Source organism: Panthera onca, chromosome A2, assembly GCF_046562875.1.
Source record: "Panthera onca isolate mPanOnc1 chromosome A2, mPanOnc1 haplotype 2, whole genome shotgun sequence".
NCBI classification, from domain to species: Eukaryota; Metazoa; Chordata; class Mammalia; order Carnivora; family Felidae; genus Panthera; species Panthera onca.
The window spans coordinates 54,350,837-54,368,879 of record NC_138340.1 but is presented as its reverse complement, the minus strand read 5'-3'; the positions used below and the strand labels follow the sequence as shown (position 1 = coordinate 54,368,879).

The following is an 18,043-nucleotide window of genomic DNA, read 5'->3' as shown; positions in this document are numbered from 1 at the left end:
AAACTCTGAATATCCTGGAACAGTGAAAACTTCTAAAAATGTAAATTGAGAATGTGTTGATAGATGAAGAAATGGAGGGTTAGAGGAGAGAAAAAAATCAGAAATAGGAAGCCTTGAACAGTAGAGCCACAGGGCACTTGAGAGAGACTGCATGGCAATCAACAAGCAGTCCTGTTGAACTTCCTCACTAGGAATTGTTGGAGGGAGCTGGGAGGATTATAAGACAAAAATGAAACCAAATGTATATCTGTGATATTTCCCACAGAGCTCCTTTTTTGTGTAGGGCATTTGACCTCTAACTCTTGTTCAGTCTTCACAGTTGCCCTTTGGAGTAGGTAGACTGCCTCTTCCACACTGGTGAGTTGCAGAGCCGGGGTTTGAATCCAAAACCCAGTCTGAGCAGATCCATCAGCTGGTACAAATTGCATACAGATTGCATATAAACAGAAGTACAAAGAGGGCACAAAGTGGGAGGAGTGAAGACAGAGAGCCTTCAGATATGAGATGAACCAAATCCAGTCAGAAAATGGCTTCCAGAACCTTTGACATGTTGGTGACCATTGTATGATAAACATTGGCTTATAATAATGTTCAAGAGTGTTGGGAGGGGCGCCTGGGTAGTTCAGTTGGTTTGGCATCCAACTACTGATTTCGGCTCAGGTCATCATCTCACAGTTTGTGGGATTGAATCCCGCCTCAGGTTCTGTGCTGACAACACAGAGCCTGCTTAGGATTCTCTTTCTCCCTCCCTCCCTCTCTCTCTGCCCCTTCCCCACTGGTGCTGTCTCACTGGCTCTCTCTCACAAAATAAATAAATAAATGTTTTTAAAAAAAGAGTGTCGGGAACAAGTGCTAAGGACTTTTGCATATACTCTATGATTCATATACAGTATTACATATTTATATATAGTGTTATATAATTACAGAATTTCTATCTTACATACAGATAAAAATGTGAGGGGCAGCCTAAGGTGTTATTAATAAATCATCTTAGCTATTCACAAGTGAAAGTATCCAAAACCTATTTTATCACAACCCAAGCCATCAATCATACAGCCCAAAGAGGAACCTGAAAGAGATACATATATGCAGGAGGGAACTCCATAAAATACTTTGAAACAAAAGTTGCATATGGCACAAGGAAATCCAGTTTATGAAAGAAACTCAGTGTGAAATGGACCAAACAAATAAGAGACTTATACTGGCAGAAAACAATGCAACAATACCTTCTAAGTGCTAAGGAAGAATAACTGTGATCTTAGAATGCTGTCCACCTAATTTATTTTTTAAGAAAGTGAAATTAAGACACTTTCAGACATGTGTAGACAAAGATTACCATTCACGGAAACCTTTGCTGAAAGAAATACTAAAGGATATGCTTCAAGGGTGGAAGGACCTCAATGGGTGAAAGAAGTCAGTAAAGCATGTACTAATTTAAGTACAGACTTTAAAATATATATATTTATATATATATATATATATATATATATATATATATATATATATATACACACACATACATACACTAAAAAATCTAAATTTCTTACATCAATTTGGATCTAAAATTCTGGAAAAGAATGTGGGATGCAAGGGTTGCACTTCAAAGGAATATTAAAGAATGCTGGAGCACCTGGCTGGCTCAGTTTGTGGAGCACACGACTCTTGATCTCAGAGTTGAGTTCAAGCCCCACATTGGGTATAGAAATTACTTAAAAGCTAAAAAAAGTGTTAAAACTTTGAAGGAAGAAACATTTTGTACCTTAATCTGCCTGTCACTTGCCACTTGGCAAATTTCTGTTTACTTTATCTTTGTCCCCTTCAATCAGTGATGGGTGCTCCCACTGCTAGGAATTTACCCAAGGGATACAGGAGTACTGATGCATAGGGGCACTTGTACCCCAATGTTTATAGCAGCACTCTCAACAATAGCCAAATTATGGAAAGAGCCTAAATGTCCATCAACTGATGAATAGATAAAGAAGGTTTATATACACAATGGAGTACTAGTGGCAATGAGAAAGAATGAAATATGGCCCTTTGTAGCAACGTGGATGGAACTGGAGAGTGTTATGCTAAGTGAAATAAGCCATACAGAGAAAGACAGATACCATATGTTTTCACTCTTATGTGGATCCTGAGAAACTTAACAGAAACCCATGGGGGAGGGGGAGGGAAAAAAAAAAAAAGAGGTTAGAGTGGGAGAGAGCCAAAGCATAAGAGACTCTTAAAAACTGAGAACAAACTGAGGGTTGATGGGGGGTGGGAGGGAGGGCAGGGTGGGTGATGGGTATTGAGGAGGGCACCTTTTGGGATGAGCACTGGGTGTTGTATGGAAACCAATTTGACAGTAAATTTCATATATTAAAAAATAAAAAAATAAAAATAAATAAATAAAAAATAAAAGGAAAACACTATTAAAGAAGAATTCATTAAAAAAAAAAAAAAACTGAGAACAAACTGAGGGTTGATGGGGGGGGGTGGGTATTGAGGAGGGCACCTTTTGGGATGAGCACCAGGTGTTGTATGGAAACCAATTTGACAGTAAATTTCATATATTGAAAAAAAAATGATGGGTGCTCCCAGAAACATTAGGATAAATAAAACATAAATGTGAATGCATTTTGCTTTTCAACTAGGTGTGTAGATATGGGGCTCCTAAACAGTAGATGAAATGAGTGAATAGGCTAACTTAAACCTTCATCCACCAACGTGGCCTTCCTACCGCCGACTGTTCACAGGAGCCGGAAGGCTCTCATGATTCTTACCTCATCTTCTCACCTGACCTTTTATATTGTACAAAAAAGTGTATGTTGCCCTAGCAAGGACAGTTCCCAGGTTTGGGGCTGGGATATTCTCTAGCAGCAGTCTGTGAGCTCTGGCTTGGCCTTGCCCTGTCTTGGCCACTGTATCTTCACCCAGAATTAAGATAGTAGAAGACAAGCATATCTTTACAAATAGCATGTGGAAAGAAAGAGCACTGACAGAAACCACTGTCAGCGGACTGAATTAAAAATGATACTTGGGGCGCCTGAGTGGCTCATTCAGTTAGGCATCTGACTTCAGCTCAGGTTTGATCTCACCATTAATGAGTTTGAGCCCCACGTCAGGCTCTGTGCTGACAGCTCAGAGTCTGGAGCCTGCTTCAAATTCTGTGTCTCCCTCTCTCTCTGACCTTCCCCCCCTTCACACTCTGTGTCTCTCTCTCTCAAAAATAAATAAACATTAAAAAAATTTAAAAAAAAACAACAACACTGACGAGGGACTTGTGCTTTCGTGTGATGCCCCTACTTTCCTTGCCCTGTTTAGCCTCTTCCTTGTATTTAATTAAACTAGCCCTTTTTTACACCGCCTCCCCCCCCCACCCCCCGCCGCCCCACCACCAAATAATACTGACAGATACAAGAGCAGTCAAGACTTTACCAGGGATTTGTTCTATACAAATATATCGGGAACTATTTCCTCTTGCTGAATGGAGGTATCAGGGGTAATACAGGTATGGGAGTAGCTTGCTTTTTGTGACTCTAAAGACTGTGGGGTGAGAATTACAAGTAGCTAGGGGTTTTAGCTCAGTTTTAAAAAGAACTTCTCTAATGGGAAAAAATGCCTTAAGATAAATGAAACCCTGCTACTGGAGGTATTCAAGGAGAGATTGCTTGTCAGGGATGTTATAGAAATAATTCCTCAATTGAAAGAGATTTAACTAGATTTCTAAGATCTTTTCTAACCCCCAGAGTTTAAGATTCTTTCTAGTAAGGTAACCTATTTTTATCTTTCAACAACTCTAGAGGGGTAGGGAGGTACATGAAATAGTGATAATCTTAGAGACATGTAAAATTGAGTGTGAGATATTTATTGATGTGGACTGCAATGAGCCTAAAATGAGATTAAGGCCATGAATCAGTCACCACAGGAAATATTTGGCTGGCTAAAAAGGTTTTCAAATTATGCATGAATTCCTTTCAGGGAGCATGTTTTCAAGTGATGCCTTCTTTAATAAGTAGAAACATTTTCAGGGATGCCTGGGTGGCTCAGTCGGTTAGGCATCAGACTTTTGATTTCAGCTCAGGTCATAATCTCATGGTTCATGGATTCAAGCCCCGCATTGAGCTCCACACTGACTGCGCAGAGCCTGCTTGGGATTGTCTCTCTCTTCCTCTCTCTGTGCCCCTGCCCCGCTTGCTTACTCTCTCTCTCTCTCCCAAAATAAGTAAATAAACATTAAAAAAATAAGTAGAAACATTTTCAAAAAGGCCATTATATTCCTTGGTAAAACTGTGAAGACAGAAAGGAGAAAACTGGACATTTTTTAAGGACCTCTCCATGCTCAAATGAGTATAAAAGATTAAGATTATTACCATCATTTTATAGGTGAAGGAACTTGCTCAGAAAAGTGAGCTAACCTAACTAGGACCATATAGCTTATGAGATGCAGACCTAAGACTCAAACCCAAGTTTTCCTGGCTGTCATACCTGTAATCACTTTTCCCCAGTGTTTATTATAACTGGCATCTTTGACTTAGAATAATGTTTTCAAGACTCATCCATATTGTAGCATGTGTCATTACTTAATTTTTATTTCCAAATAATACTCCATTGTATGGTTACACCACATTTTATCCATCCATCAGTTGATGGACATTTTGTTCTTTCTACTTTTTGGCCATTAAGAATAATGTTGTTGTGAATGTTTGTGTATACCTAAGAAGGTAGAAATAGGTTTTCATCTCTCTTCAGTGTATACCTGGAGTGGAATTGCTGGGTCTTATGGTAATTCTGTGTTTAACTTTTTAAGGAACTGCCAAACTGTTTTCCAAAGCTGATGCACCATTTACATTCCCACCAGCTCTGTGAGAGTTCAGATTTCTCTACATCCTCCCCAGCATTTGTTGTTATTCTCTTTTTGACTCTGGGTTTATAGCGTTTTTATTACATTCCTCCTTCCATTGACTCCACCTTGACATCAGGCTCCAAACAATCATGTCATTGTAGCTGAGTCTAGCTCCTGTATGGCAATGTAATTTGGATCAGCTATAGACCTGACTCAGATTGCTTACCTACAAAGGGAGTTTAGTTCATCTGGGCTTCTTGAGTCATTTCGAAGTGGCATCACAGTGTAAAAGGTTAAGAACTTGGATTTAAAATCAAACGAACATGGATTCGAATCTTTGCTCCCTACTTAATTTCTGTATTCCCTTAGGCAAGTCACTTTACCTCTCTGAGCTTTGTTTCCTTATCTGTAAAGTGAAGATAATACCTACTGCCTTCTTGGGTTTTACAAATGAATTTGGATATATAGTAGCCACTGAATAAATGGCAGCTGCTGCTGTTACTTTTTATTCTGTTCTAATGGAATGTGTGAGCCATGTTTAATATCAAATAAGATTCTCCAACATTCCTGAAAGGCCTAAAGAACTATACAATTACGAAACACGTGCCAAAAGATGTCACATGGGTCTGTTTTCATCAGCAGACTTGTTGCCACCACTGCCATGCTCCCCTCCCTGCCACCCAACATCATTCTTTGGCTTAGGAGGGTTATTTGCTGCTAGGCCCAGCCCTTCCCTTAAATCTCAAAGGAATGGTAACTTTGCAGCACTCCTTTTTTTGTTTGTTTACATTCATTTTTGAGAGACAGTGCAAGCAGGGGAGGGGCAGAGAGAGAGAGAGAGAGAGAGAGATTGATTGATTCCAAAGCAGGCTCTAGGTTCTGAGCTGTCAGCACAGAGTCTAATGGCAGGGCTTGAACCCATGAACTGTGAGATCATGACCTGAGCCAAAGTCTGACACTTAACCGATTGAGCCACCCAGACGCCCCTGGAGCACTCCTTTTATAAAGTCTCTTTCCCATCTCTGGTGAAGAGAGAGAACGATGAAATAATCAAACACTAAAAACACCACAGAGCAGTGAGCTAAGATAAGATGAGCCTGTAAAGGCAATAGTATATCAACGTATTCTTATGGCACTTGGTGGACTTAAAATATGGTAGAAAATCAGTTCTGGAGGTGGTGCCTGTTTCTGAAAACATGCCTTGGGCAGCAGATGAAGTGAAAAGGCAGTCACAGAGGATGTTGGCCCTAGTTACAGGTAAAGGTTGGAAACACTTTCTGATCTGTCCCATCACATTAGTAACAGAATTTTGGTGTGAAAGCAAGCAATACAAATGCCTATCCAAGGTAAAGGAGAACTCAGTAGGATTCAGTAATACTGAATAAAAAGGGTAATAAAATAATAAGTAATAAAGGGTGAAAAAAAAGTAAAAAAGGGTAAAAACTAATAAATTAAAAAATAAGTAATAAAAAGTGTTGGCTGTGCCTTTTTAAAAAAAATCCTCATTTCTTAGAGAAAGAATGGAGTTTAGGATGTAATTATGTATGATACAGATTATTGGAAGGGAGAATATCAGTGATGCTGCAACATGAGTTACCTTAAACTGAAAACTTCTGTGTATTCCTTAAAAGTTTGTGTACTATATATGGGGTTAAAAATAAGGAAAGGGCAAGGTAGTTTTAAGTGACTGATTTCGGGCATTTTTATTTTTTTAATACAAAGCCCTCTGAGGCTTCTATGCTAATGTTGGGTGTGTGCTTGCCCAAGTAGCATTCAGGGGTAGTGTATTCTGTTGGGCTGAGCCCTCTGTCTATCAGAGAAGCTTACATTTTATTCACCATAACCTAGAATGTATTTCTTGTTACCTTTCAAGTCTTTTTTAATGGTTAGTTTTCAACTGTCCTTCTACCTACGTAGCTCTTTGTTTGGTTCCTGGGATTTTCAGACACAACCTACCCCAGTCTGTCCTCTTCACCTCTACATAACCCATTTTCCTAAAACACTGTGTTCATGTCACCCTTCCCCAATCAGCAATCTGCTTTGGGCCCATTTACTATCTGTTCCAGAATTCCAACTCCCATGCCTACCTTTTACGGCCAGATTTCCCTTTTCTCTCCAACATAGATCCATCATTCCAATTATCCTGTACATTTCTACCTCCTGCCCTTTACCCATGTTCTTTTTCCACCTAAAATCTTTGATCTTGTCCTTTAAACATGTTTCAATCCTACTGGTCCTTAGGTGCCCAGCCCAGGTTCCATCTTTATATAAATAACCTTCTCATAGGTAGTCCTAAGTGCTAGAGATACAAGATGAAGAAAAGGACCTGTTCCCAAGGAACCTCATCTCCCTCCATTCTGTTTTTTTCTCAGCTGTAGCCACACAGGCCTGCTTTGTGTCCCCCAAACCTGCCAAGCTAGTTCCCATCTTGAGAACTTGATACCTACTATTCCTTCTGCTTTGAGATACTCCTCCCCCCACATCTTTATAAGTCCATTCATATCATCATTCAAGTTTCAGCTCTCATTGCTGGAGAGTGCCAAGCAGGAAAGAGTTCTTCTCTGACATTCCAGCTTAACCTACCATCAGGCACTCTGTCGTATACCCCTACTGACTACGTTTTACTTACCCATACCTGCAATTGTCTTGTTTTTTCTGCCTCACCTCCCTCCCCCACCACACACCTTAGCATGTAAATTACTGAAGGTAGGCATTCTGTGTTGCTTACCACAGTATACCTGGTACACCTCAGACTCTCAGTAAGTATTTGTTGACTAAGATGACCTAGACGCTGTGCTTGGCCATGGGGATGATAGGTCCTGAATCATGAATATCCAGGTGAGTGACTTACCAATTATCAGAATAAGCTACTGGTGACTGCTAGAAGGTCATTTTCCATTTATGTGCTGTTTATCTTGTGATGAGACCTGCTTAATTGTCCTCTATTTTTTGCCTCTCCCCTCTGCTGCTCAGAGCAGAGTAAAAACTGCCTCATTTATTATGAATATGCTCAAAGCTAACCAGGGCTGCTGGCATCGCTGCAAATACTGTGTGTTGAGAAGATTGTGGAAAAACCATGTTGCTGCTATGATATGGCCTTGTGACAAGCTGTCCATTTCAGGGACTGAGAACTGAACCCACTAGCATGCCTTGTTAGCCCAGGCCACTGACTTAATTTTTCTGTGCTTTGTTTTCTTCCTTTGCAGAAAGGATTTGGGGGATGGGATGTGAGAGTAATACCAGGAAAAATACAGAATGCATAAAATTCTAACTTTTCCCCCATTCTTAGATGTGAACGATTAGAAGAACAACTAAATGACCTAACAGAGCTCCACCAGAATGAAATCTTAAACTTGAAGCAGGAATTGGCCAGCATGGAAGAGAAAATCGCATATCAGTCCTATGAACGGGCCCGGGACATCCAGGTTAGCATGAAGGATCACATGTAAAAGCATAAGACTAACAAAAAGTAGAATGGTGGTTGGCAGGGGCTGGGATTGAAGGAAATGAGGGGTGCTTGTGTAATGAGTATAGATGAAAAGAGCTATGGAGGTGGATGGTGGTGATGGCAGCATGACATTATGAATGCATTTACTACCATTCAGCTATACCCTTAAAAATGGTTAAGGTGGTAGATTTTATGTTCTATGTCTTTTACCACAATAAAAAAAAAAAAGAAGAAGAAGAAGAAAAAAGAATGAAATACTGATGGATAAATGTAGAAAACATTAAATTCAGTGGGGAAAAAAAGCCAGTCACAAAAGGCCACATATTACGTGATTCCATTTACATGAAATGTCCCGAATAGTCTATGGAGACAGAAAGTAGATCAGTGGTTGACAGGGGCTACAGGGAGTGAGGAAAGGGAATAACAGGGATAGGGGATTTCTTTTGGGGGTGATGAAAATGTTCTAGAATTTGATAGTAGTGATGGTTGTACAACATTATCAATTTACTAAATGACCCTGAATTGTACACTTTAAAATGGTTAAAATTAAATGATAAATTTAATGTTAGGTGTATTTTACCATAGTATTTGAAAAGTTCAGGAAAAAAGATGCAGAACATAGAATATCAGGAGGAAGTTATATTAACTGTAATTTACCTATTCTTGAAATGAGGTACATTTCTCAAAAGTCTATACCATTTAGGGGTGGTGTGCTTGCTTGAGTTCTTAGGAAATGTTCTGAGGTCTCAGTATATAGAAGATTACATGCATTATTACATCTGTTGGCTCCTGCTTCAGGAGCTGCTCTGACAAGATTCATGGCCATCTTGTCTGTCTTCTTCTATAAAAAGGGGTTTTGTCCTAGTTGCCAAACCCAAGCCTTTTACAGGCACATTGCCAAGCAGTTTGTGAGAATAACATATGAGGCAGTAATGTTTAAGGTTACTAGCCCTCTAGTGTATGCTGTGAAGAAATAGAATATGTAACTTTTTCTTATCTTGGGAGGTATTTCTAGGGGAACAGTTGCTGATTTCATATGAAAGCATCTTGAAATAAGCTAGTCTTAGAGAAGGGAAGTGGTCCAGGAATCTTCTTTACAGCCCAAACAAATCAAGAGAATGTCTAGATCATTTGCCCAGCTGCCACCTTCTCCAGACTTCAGAATTCTGTTCATGTTTTAGTTTTTTTCCCATGATCATTCTGGGCTGGGTAGTATTCATTGACTGCCCATTCACTAGCTTGCTCCAGCCTGAAGTTGCCTAGCCTTCACCTCAAGTCCTGGGAAACCAGGACGCACTGAAACCAAGACCAGAAAAACCTCGGGCTCCCACCATTACTGAACTTTACAGGATACCTGACCTTAGCTAAGGAGATAGGGTCTGTCCTCCGAACGTTGTGGGTAAATTTCATATAAACTCATGGCTTGAAAGGAACCTTTTACTTAAAATATTTGGTCTACTGCTTGAGCATAGTGCCCTCTTTTAAAGAGATCAACCTAAAAGGGGGGAAGTGTACTCTTTTTAGGGAGATGGATCAGAGAGCCCTTTACACTGATGTCTGCGGTTTGCTTAACTTGGAAAACACCAGATAGTGTGTACAAGGATGTCCAGAGGATGTTCACATTATAGTTGTTACGGTAGAAAAGTTGGAAATAACCTAAATCTCTCCAGTTGGGAACTGGCTGAATAAACTATGAAATACCTACCCTACTGTAAAATGCTACATAGCAGTTAAAAAGAATGAGGTACATCTCTACACATTGACAGGGAAAGGATCACCAGGACCCACACTGTTGAGTAAAAGAACAAGTTATGAATTAGTTGCCATACTGTGATACTATTTATATTAAGATAGAAAGTCAAAAAATAATTCCATACGTTTCCCTAGGCTTAAATATGTATGCATTTAAACATAAGTGAAAGGATGAACACATTAAATTGACAGTGTTACTTTAAGACTAGGACCTGGATTTGAGGAAAGTATCAAGAGGAACTATGTATCCTATTTGAAATGTTTTATGTGGCACAACTGTGCAACTTAAATTTGTGATTTTTAAATGGAAAAAAAGAAGCCAATTGTATATTTGAAGTCTTGTCATTAAAATGTTTAAGACTAGGGCGCCTGGGTGGCTCAGCTGGTTGAGCGGCCGACTTTAGCTCAGGTCATGATCTCACAGCTCGTGAGTTCGAGCCCCACATTTGGGCTCTGTGCTGACAGCTCGGAGCCTGGATCCTGCTTCAGATTTGTGTCTCCCTCTCTCTCTGCCCCTAACCCACTCGCATTCTGTCTCTGTCTCTCTCAAAAGTAAATAGACATTAAAAAAAAAATTTTTTTTTAATGTTTAAGACCAGGGACACCCAGGTGGCTCAGTCAGTTAAGCATCCAACTTCGGCTTTGGTCATGATCTCATGGTTTGTGAGTTCGAACCCCGCGTCGGGCTCTCTTGACAGCTCAGAGCCTGGAACCTGCTTCAGATTCTGTGTCTCCCTCTCTCTCTGATCCTCCCCCACTAGCACTCTGTGTGTGTGTGTGTGTGTGTGTGTGTGTGTGTGTGTGTGTGTCTCAAAAATAAATATTAAAAAAAATTTTTTTTTAATGTTTAAAACCAAATCTAAGTGTGGCTACTACTTCCTGTGAGCCACCCCACAAAGAATGCAATGGAGAGCAGTTCAGGTGAATAAGAGTTGCTTGAATAATGACTTACATATTTAAAATCATTGGCATAGCTCAAGAAGCATCTGGCTTGCTCAAAGGGCATGTCAGCTACTCGGAGTACATATGAGCAGAAGGCTTAACTATTCCCTGTTCTGGCCCACAGGAGGCCCTGGAGGCATGCCAGACCCGCATCTCCAAGATGGAGCTGCAGCAGCAGCAGCAGCAGGTGGTACAGCTGGAAGGGCTGGAGAATGCCACTGCCCGGAACCTTCTGGGTAAACTCATCAATATCCTTCTGGCAGTCATGGCGGTCCTTTTGGTCTTTGTCTCCACGGTAGCCAACTGCGTGGTTCCTCTCATGAAGACTCGCAACAGGACGTTCAGCACTTTATTCCTTGTGGTTTTCATTGCCTTTCTCTGGAAGCACTGGGATGCCCTCTTCAGCTATGTGGAACGGTTCTTTTCTTCCCCCAGATGATGCTGGCACAAGAAGGCAGTGCTCCCCTACCCTCTGGCGAGTGCATGCAGCGAAGAATTAGACAGCAACTTACCTACTCTGAAGTTTTCTACAACAACAAAAGAGTTGAGTGAATCTGTTTACATTTAGAATAATGTTTTTTTCTTCAAGAGACGCAATTGCAATAGTATTTTTTAGATTTTATCCAAGAAGTTTTTTGGGCAAAAATCTTGGATCATTTTTATGTAGCATGATTTTCCTTGGGATGCAAATCTTAAACAGTCCTTTAATATGAACCAACAATCTGGAGCACACTGAAGGGCATTCTAAATTGTGGCTTGAAGGACTGCACTAAAACCCACTAAAAAGATGCAAAAACCTGATTAGGGAAACCAGTTAAACCTAACACCCTGCCTCGTCTGGGCTCACCACCTCTCCCCCTCCCAGACTAACTTTACTGTGAAATCCTACCACATTCCATGTCTGAATTTTTGGATTCAGGGTGGATTGTCCTTGTCCGTGGATGAACACATGGATCTCTCCCTGGCTTTCTCACCCAAGTTGGCCACTCATGCTAACCCTGGAAGTATGATCACTTTTGAACCTGGTCCCTTAACCTTTACTAGGATACAAAAGTGAGAGCATCATGCCCCAAAGGATCACTGCAAGCCCTACTACAGTATTTTGAAGTAGCCCTCTAAATACTTAATTTTAAGCAAAATCCCTTGGCCGCACTTTTAAGGTTTTTTTAAATATGTGTATAGTCACCAACTTTAAAAAAAAAAATCCGAACAGCATACTTGAAGAATGTAATACTCAAACTCTCAGTGCTTCCTTATGGTTTCTAATAGGATTTTTTATTATTGTTATTATTATTATTGGGTTTTTTTGGAAAGGGTTGGGAGGGTCTTTTATTTTTCCTTTGAAATAAAGAAGTGATGTTTTTAAATGAAGAAATGTGTGGATATTTAAGTGTGCTGCTCCCTCTTGTCTTGAAACAGTTTGAGTAAAGGAAGACTTGCTATAAATGCTCCCCTCTGATGCCCTTGATTTGAGATGCAGCTTAGACTTCCTCCTCTGGCTGCTGCTTTTTGGTGTCCTGCCACCCCCACCCCACCACTTCATGGGTTTGGCTTGGTTGGAGAGGAAAAGGGTGTGCAGGGAGAGGAGGAGGCTGTTTCCACAAACCAGCATGATAGGGTAGAGATTTTTTTGCCCCAAGAAAATGTTCACCCAGTGACTTTGGGCTGGGGTTATCTTTAGGAAAAATCGAGACTATATTATGAGAGTCATACGTAATTCCTCGTGTTTCCTTAATTTATTCTTAACACCCCCTAATTACTGAAACCAAAGTGATGTGGAACCTTCTGTCTGCATTTTGGCCCCAGCATCCTTAATTTCAAAGCTTTATTCTGTCTGCCTGAGAGAATCAACTGAAGGTGATTCTCCCTAAAGAACAGAAAAGGATCTGTCAGGTTTGAAGGACCCAAGTTTGTGGTGTAAAATGTTGTCAGCTTCCTAGTCCTCTAGACTGACTTACTAACGTACTTGTGCTCAGTGGACTTTTATAGACAATTTAGAAGAAAGAACTGAGCCTTCTTCCCCATGCTATAACCAGTTCCACCAGGATGGGACTGGGCCTTTAGGACATATCTGGAAAGCTTGGTTAATCTCTTCATAGTATTGAATCGCAAATGCTGTTCCCTCTTGGCCTCAGTTCTGTGCAACCAAGTGATGAGCAAGGGGCACATAATATGCCCTGAAAAGAGTAGCAAAGCATGCTTTGCCTATTCTTCCCATATGAGGAAATTCTTTTGGAACTAGATTAGCATTGCCTTCTCTGTCTGAGAGGATGGTTTACATGACAGCTCCAGCCTCCTGTGGCTTTGGCAGGCTGGCCTTCTCAGAGTCAGCATGTTGTTTCCATAACCATTTTGATATTTTAACTCAGGTACCCCAATCTTCACTCCATCCCCAGATGATTGTAGTACAACCTGTTAGCTCTGTTGACCTCTCAAAATTAGTGCCCAGAGCAGGGACCACAGGGATGATTTTTCTATTAAAAAATAATTGGAACCAATTCATGTTCAGGCCAAAAACAAATTGTTCCCATGCCTATGTATTTTAAATGTTAACTTTGCCTAAAAATATTGCAGTGACTTCAGGCAGGAGTGCCAAAGGACACCATGACCTTGTCGAACTAGCATAGTTTCTGCTAACTTTCTGCTTTAGCTTATCACTCAGAGTAGGGAAGAGAGCCCCACAAAGCTATCGAAAAGAGGCTTTAGCCACAATCCTCCAGTTTTTGTAAGAACCTTTGAGTCCCCTAAACTGTGTAGAAGCTACTAAGTTTTTTGTGGGCACTGGAAGACACTGTGACAGATGGATTGATATTGCTCCCATTTGTGTTGGGACAGTTTCTATCAAAGGAAGGTTTTTGCCTGTGGACAAACCCCTGAGCTCCCAGCCAAGCAGGCCTGTGCTAACTGCCCACAATCCTCTCAAACTGTCTTAGGAAGGAGCTACAGGCTAGGTCAGGCACAGTAACAGCTTTCTAGCTGTGTTGTCCCTTGATTTCTTCACCAGTCCCAACAGTTAGCTGCATTTAATGCTATTTGTAACCATGCATCTGTTTTCATGCCTTGCCCCACTTCCCGCTGCCCACACCTGTTGCCTTTGTGTTTCTTTGCACTGTGGCTGTTCCCGGATTCTCATCTATTCTGAGCCCTTCTATAACCTCACTCCAGTGGTTGTTTAACAATTGTTCTGTGAGTGGAAATTTCCCCTTGCTTTAACACTTCTTCTCTTTTAAAGACTACACGCATTCCCTTTGAAATGAAGCATTCCTGGATTACTTGTTAGTGCTGGTGCTTGAGGCTGGCTGTGGTAGCCTGGGTGACTCTGTTCAGGCTGTAGAATAACTAACATTTTTCCTTTTTTATGGTTCAATTGAAGGGCACTTCTGTCTGCTCCAATTTCAGTTCCTTGGTATATACTCCGTGCATCCTAGCAAGGAAGGCTTTCTACTCCACAGGCTCCTTAAGAAGCAAAAGTAGGTTAAATTTTACACTTCATTGACCAGGTCTTCTTTCTTCCCTGTACCCCCTTCACCCAGTTGAGTTGAAAATCTGATAACCAAGAAGAACACTGCGATCAAGCCTTCCTTGCTAGCCATGCCCTAATAATGAGCATATTTTTATGTGGTCTTCACTGCATTTGGTTTTGTTTCTGACTTCCTATTCCTTTGAGATACAGTCAGATGAAATGCTGAATTCCAAGTGAGCTCCAGCAAGGAGTTGCCTTTCAGCTTTGGAAAATACGCATCCAAAACAAAACCAAATATTATAATCAGCAAATTGACACAGGCAAAATTATGGTTCCCACCCCCAAATGAAACTGGGGATTTTGAATGTGGCTCTAAGAGTTAACATTTCTGTCTGGGTGTTGTGTATGCTAGGTGATACCCTCAGTAGGATTGACTACTAGACTGTGTGTTTTATCAAAGTGTGTAAGAATAAAAACTCACTTGCACGGTTTGAAAAGTACAGAAATGACACTTGTGAACGCGTGAACGTTAACACTGTAGTTGATAGATCTTAAGCTGCTAATTGTTGAGAGAGAATTACATTTATGTTTTGTCTGGTTGCTGCATATTCTCAGCAGCACTTTTACTGTACATACAAATTGAAATAAAGACCTCAGCTATTAACGAGGTGGTTGGACTCGGGTTTATTTTGGTCTTTATTTTTGCATATTTATTACAGTTTCCATTGACAAGTTTGTCAGTTTGAAAACTTTCCACCAGTTTGTGGGTTAGAAGCTATGTGTACGCACGCATGCGTTATGAGACCATAACTGATAGCTGGGTGGCTGTCACTGTCTCCCAGGACTTTACATACATTTTAGACTGTCACTTTGACACAGTTCCTTTCAACTGGTAGGTAAGACTGCCTTTTAGTTATTTGGAGGGAGTTTTTTAGAGGCAGTATGCCCTCCCTCAAATTCTTGTGATGACCAAATAGGTATAATAATTCCTGTCCATTCTTTTTTTTTTAATTGAAAAAAAGTTGTGTGTATAGCTGACACACAGTGTTACATTAGCTTTAGGTGCATTGTGATTTGACACCTGTATACATTATGCTATGCTCACAAGTATAGCTACCAACTGTCACCCTACAATACTATTATAATACCATTGAATATCTTCCCTAATCCCTGTGCATTCTTCAGTAGGCTTTGTTAGTGTTATGATGGGTGTATAAACACACTTTCTGAAACATGTAACATTTGAAGTTTTATATATATGTAAGGGGTTATAACCTAGCCAAATCCCATCTATGGTTTTGTTATAGGGGTAGCATTTTTTTTTTTTTTTTTTTTTTAAGTAATCTCTGTGCCCAGCACGGGGCTTGAACTCACCACCCTGAGATCAATAGACACATGCTCTACTGACTAAGCCAGCCAGGTGCCCCTGGAGGTCGTAATTTTTAATATGGTTTCTTTTTGATCACTGAAAAGCCTCTGGAAATCGAGAAGCTCTCATCTTACCTCTGACAGGGTATCAAGCAGGGACCTGATGACTTGGTTCTTTATAGCCACAATCTGAATGTCAGGATATTTGGGCCCATGTTTCCGGCTTACTAGCTCTGTGCCTATCCTATCTAAATGCTAGAGGTATCATTCCCACCTTGATCCTACCTAGTGTGTGTTGTAAAAGTAAAGAGTGCCTCTTGTGAAAGCTTTTTAAATTGCTGCAAGAATGCCTTAAACTTCTTGAAATGTGGACTGGGCTGCCATGTACAGAAGTGCACGTCGTACATTGCCCACTGTGGGTTACACTATGAACAATATATCAGTGTTGTGCAGTGCATAACTGGTACACAGAGCAAGCCTGATTATAATAATTATATAATGTACAATGCATAATTTCAAAGCCTGTTTTATTTTCATTAAAAACTTAGGAGAGTGGAAGCCTGGTAACAAATCTGAGAAGCTGTTGTGAAAACAAACTGGAGAGACAGGTGAGGGTGTGGCCAACTAGAAAATGTATGTCTCACCTAAATGATTCAAATGTACTATTTTTAAACTCTATGGGCTAAGCTAAACACCTAATCAGCTTGTGACCTCAAGTCTAGGTAGTGAAGAGTAGCTCACATGTTTGAGTACTTACTGAATGCCGGGCATAATGCTTAGCACTGGGCATGCAGTTCTCACTTCTCCCTACAGTCTTACACAGGCAGTGTCCTCATTGTCTAGGTAAGGAAACTGAAACCTGGGTTAAATGGCTTGCCCAAAGCTAGTGTTAGGAAATCGTAAAGGATTGTGTTGGAAAATAGTCTGCAACATATTTAACAAAAGATGAATGTTTATAGCGTGTGAGTATAAGAGTTAATATGAACCAAGAAGAAAACAGCTCAGTAGAAAAATAGACAAAGGTTATGAAGTAGTTCACAGAAAAATGAATGGCCAGTAAGTATTCAGAATTAAGTATGTAAATCAGTGCATTAAATGAAAGTGAAAAATTTAGGACCGCCTCAGTGGCTCAGTTGGTTGAGCATCCGACTCTTGATTTTGGCTCAGGTCGTGATCCCAGGGTCCACACTGAGCGTGGAGCCTGCTTAAGATTTTGTGTGTCTGTCTGTCTGTCTGTCTGTCTCTCTCTCTCTCTCTAAAAGAAAAAAAAAATTAAAAAGCCAGTTGTGGGATAGTATACTGTCTCCTGTTTATGTGAAAATATTCGTGTTTGTGTAAATGTATGTATGTAAGTGTACAGAAGAAACTGAACATTAAGCTGTCCCCAGGTAGTCCCTTCTGGGAGAGGGAACGGGGTGCTTTCATGCTTGACTTCTGTAAAATGTGAATCTCTTAAATGTGAAATGTATTTGTCTATTTTTAAGTTAACAATATCAAAACTTTTTAAAGTGAAAATAATAGGTCCATTGTGGAGAAATGAAGAGTTGATAATGTTTCTGATACTAGGTTATAATAGATCATTTTCTGCTTTAGCATTGTCCTAGAAGGAGCTCTGGACCCAGTTTGGACCACCTACTGGGCTTACCTGAAGCCTAGATTTCCAGGTCTGGTGGTCAAAAGGATGTCCCACTGCCAGAGGGGATGTGACCTCAGTAGCTGACACAGCCTGTTCAGCTCAGCCCTTCGTTCATCCAACAGCATTTGAGAGCCACTGTGTGCAAGCCTGGACTAAGGAGATGTGCTAAATCAAGAGAAAAGGAACATGGTAGAATGAAATACATGTTGTAATAGAGTCAGAAGCCATGTGTGGGAGTGGAGAGGAAGAAGCAGTTCTGACAGGGCAGTTGGGAAAAGTTCAGTGGAAGAGGCAGTGGTATCTGGGCTGCCAGATGATGATTCTGGATGAGTAGAGATGAGTGAGAAGGGTGTTCCAAGTTGAAGAAACAGCATTAAAACCATGGAGGTGAAAAAGGCCAAGGCGAGTGGTTCAAGCAATGAATGTGAGCCTTGCAAGACGAATAGGCTCCCTAGAACAATGTGAATCAGCAACAAAGTTAAAAACAGCAGGGGCTGGGCTGGGGTAGTGGCCTGGTTGTAAGAAATCCAGACTGCCTTGCCTGCTAAGGTTTCAAGAGAAGCCATCAAAGGTCCTGAGAAGTGGGACCCAGTCTTGTCCTTTCAA

At 40.7% G+C, this 18,043-nt stretch overlaps 1 protein-coding gene across 11 annotated transcripts in view; it reads left to right on the top strand.

Annotated features, from left to right (window-relative positions):
- TMCC1 (transmembrane and coiled-coil domain family 1) overlaps nucleotides 1–15,101 on the top strand; it is a 252,409-nt gene extending 237,308 nt beyond the window's left edge. For all 11 annotated transcript variants that reach the window (XM_081794993.1, XM_078442723.2, XM_078442728.2 and 8 more), the window contains 2 exons: nucleotides 8,118–8,253; nucleotides 11,095–15,101. In XM_081794993.1, coding sequence (XP_081651119.1) covers nucleotides 8,118–8,253; nucleotides 11,095–11,409 — 451 coding nt within the window. In that variant the 3' untranslated portion in view covers nucleotides 11,410–15,101. The remainder of the gene's footprint in view (nucleotides 1–8,117; nucleotides 8,254–11,094) is intronic.
- Nucleotides 15,102–18,043: the final 2,942 nt, after the last annotated feature.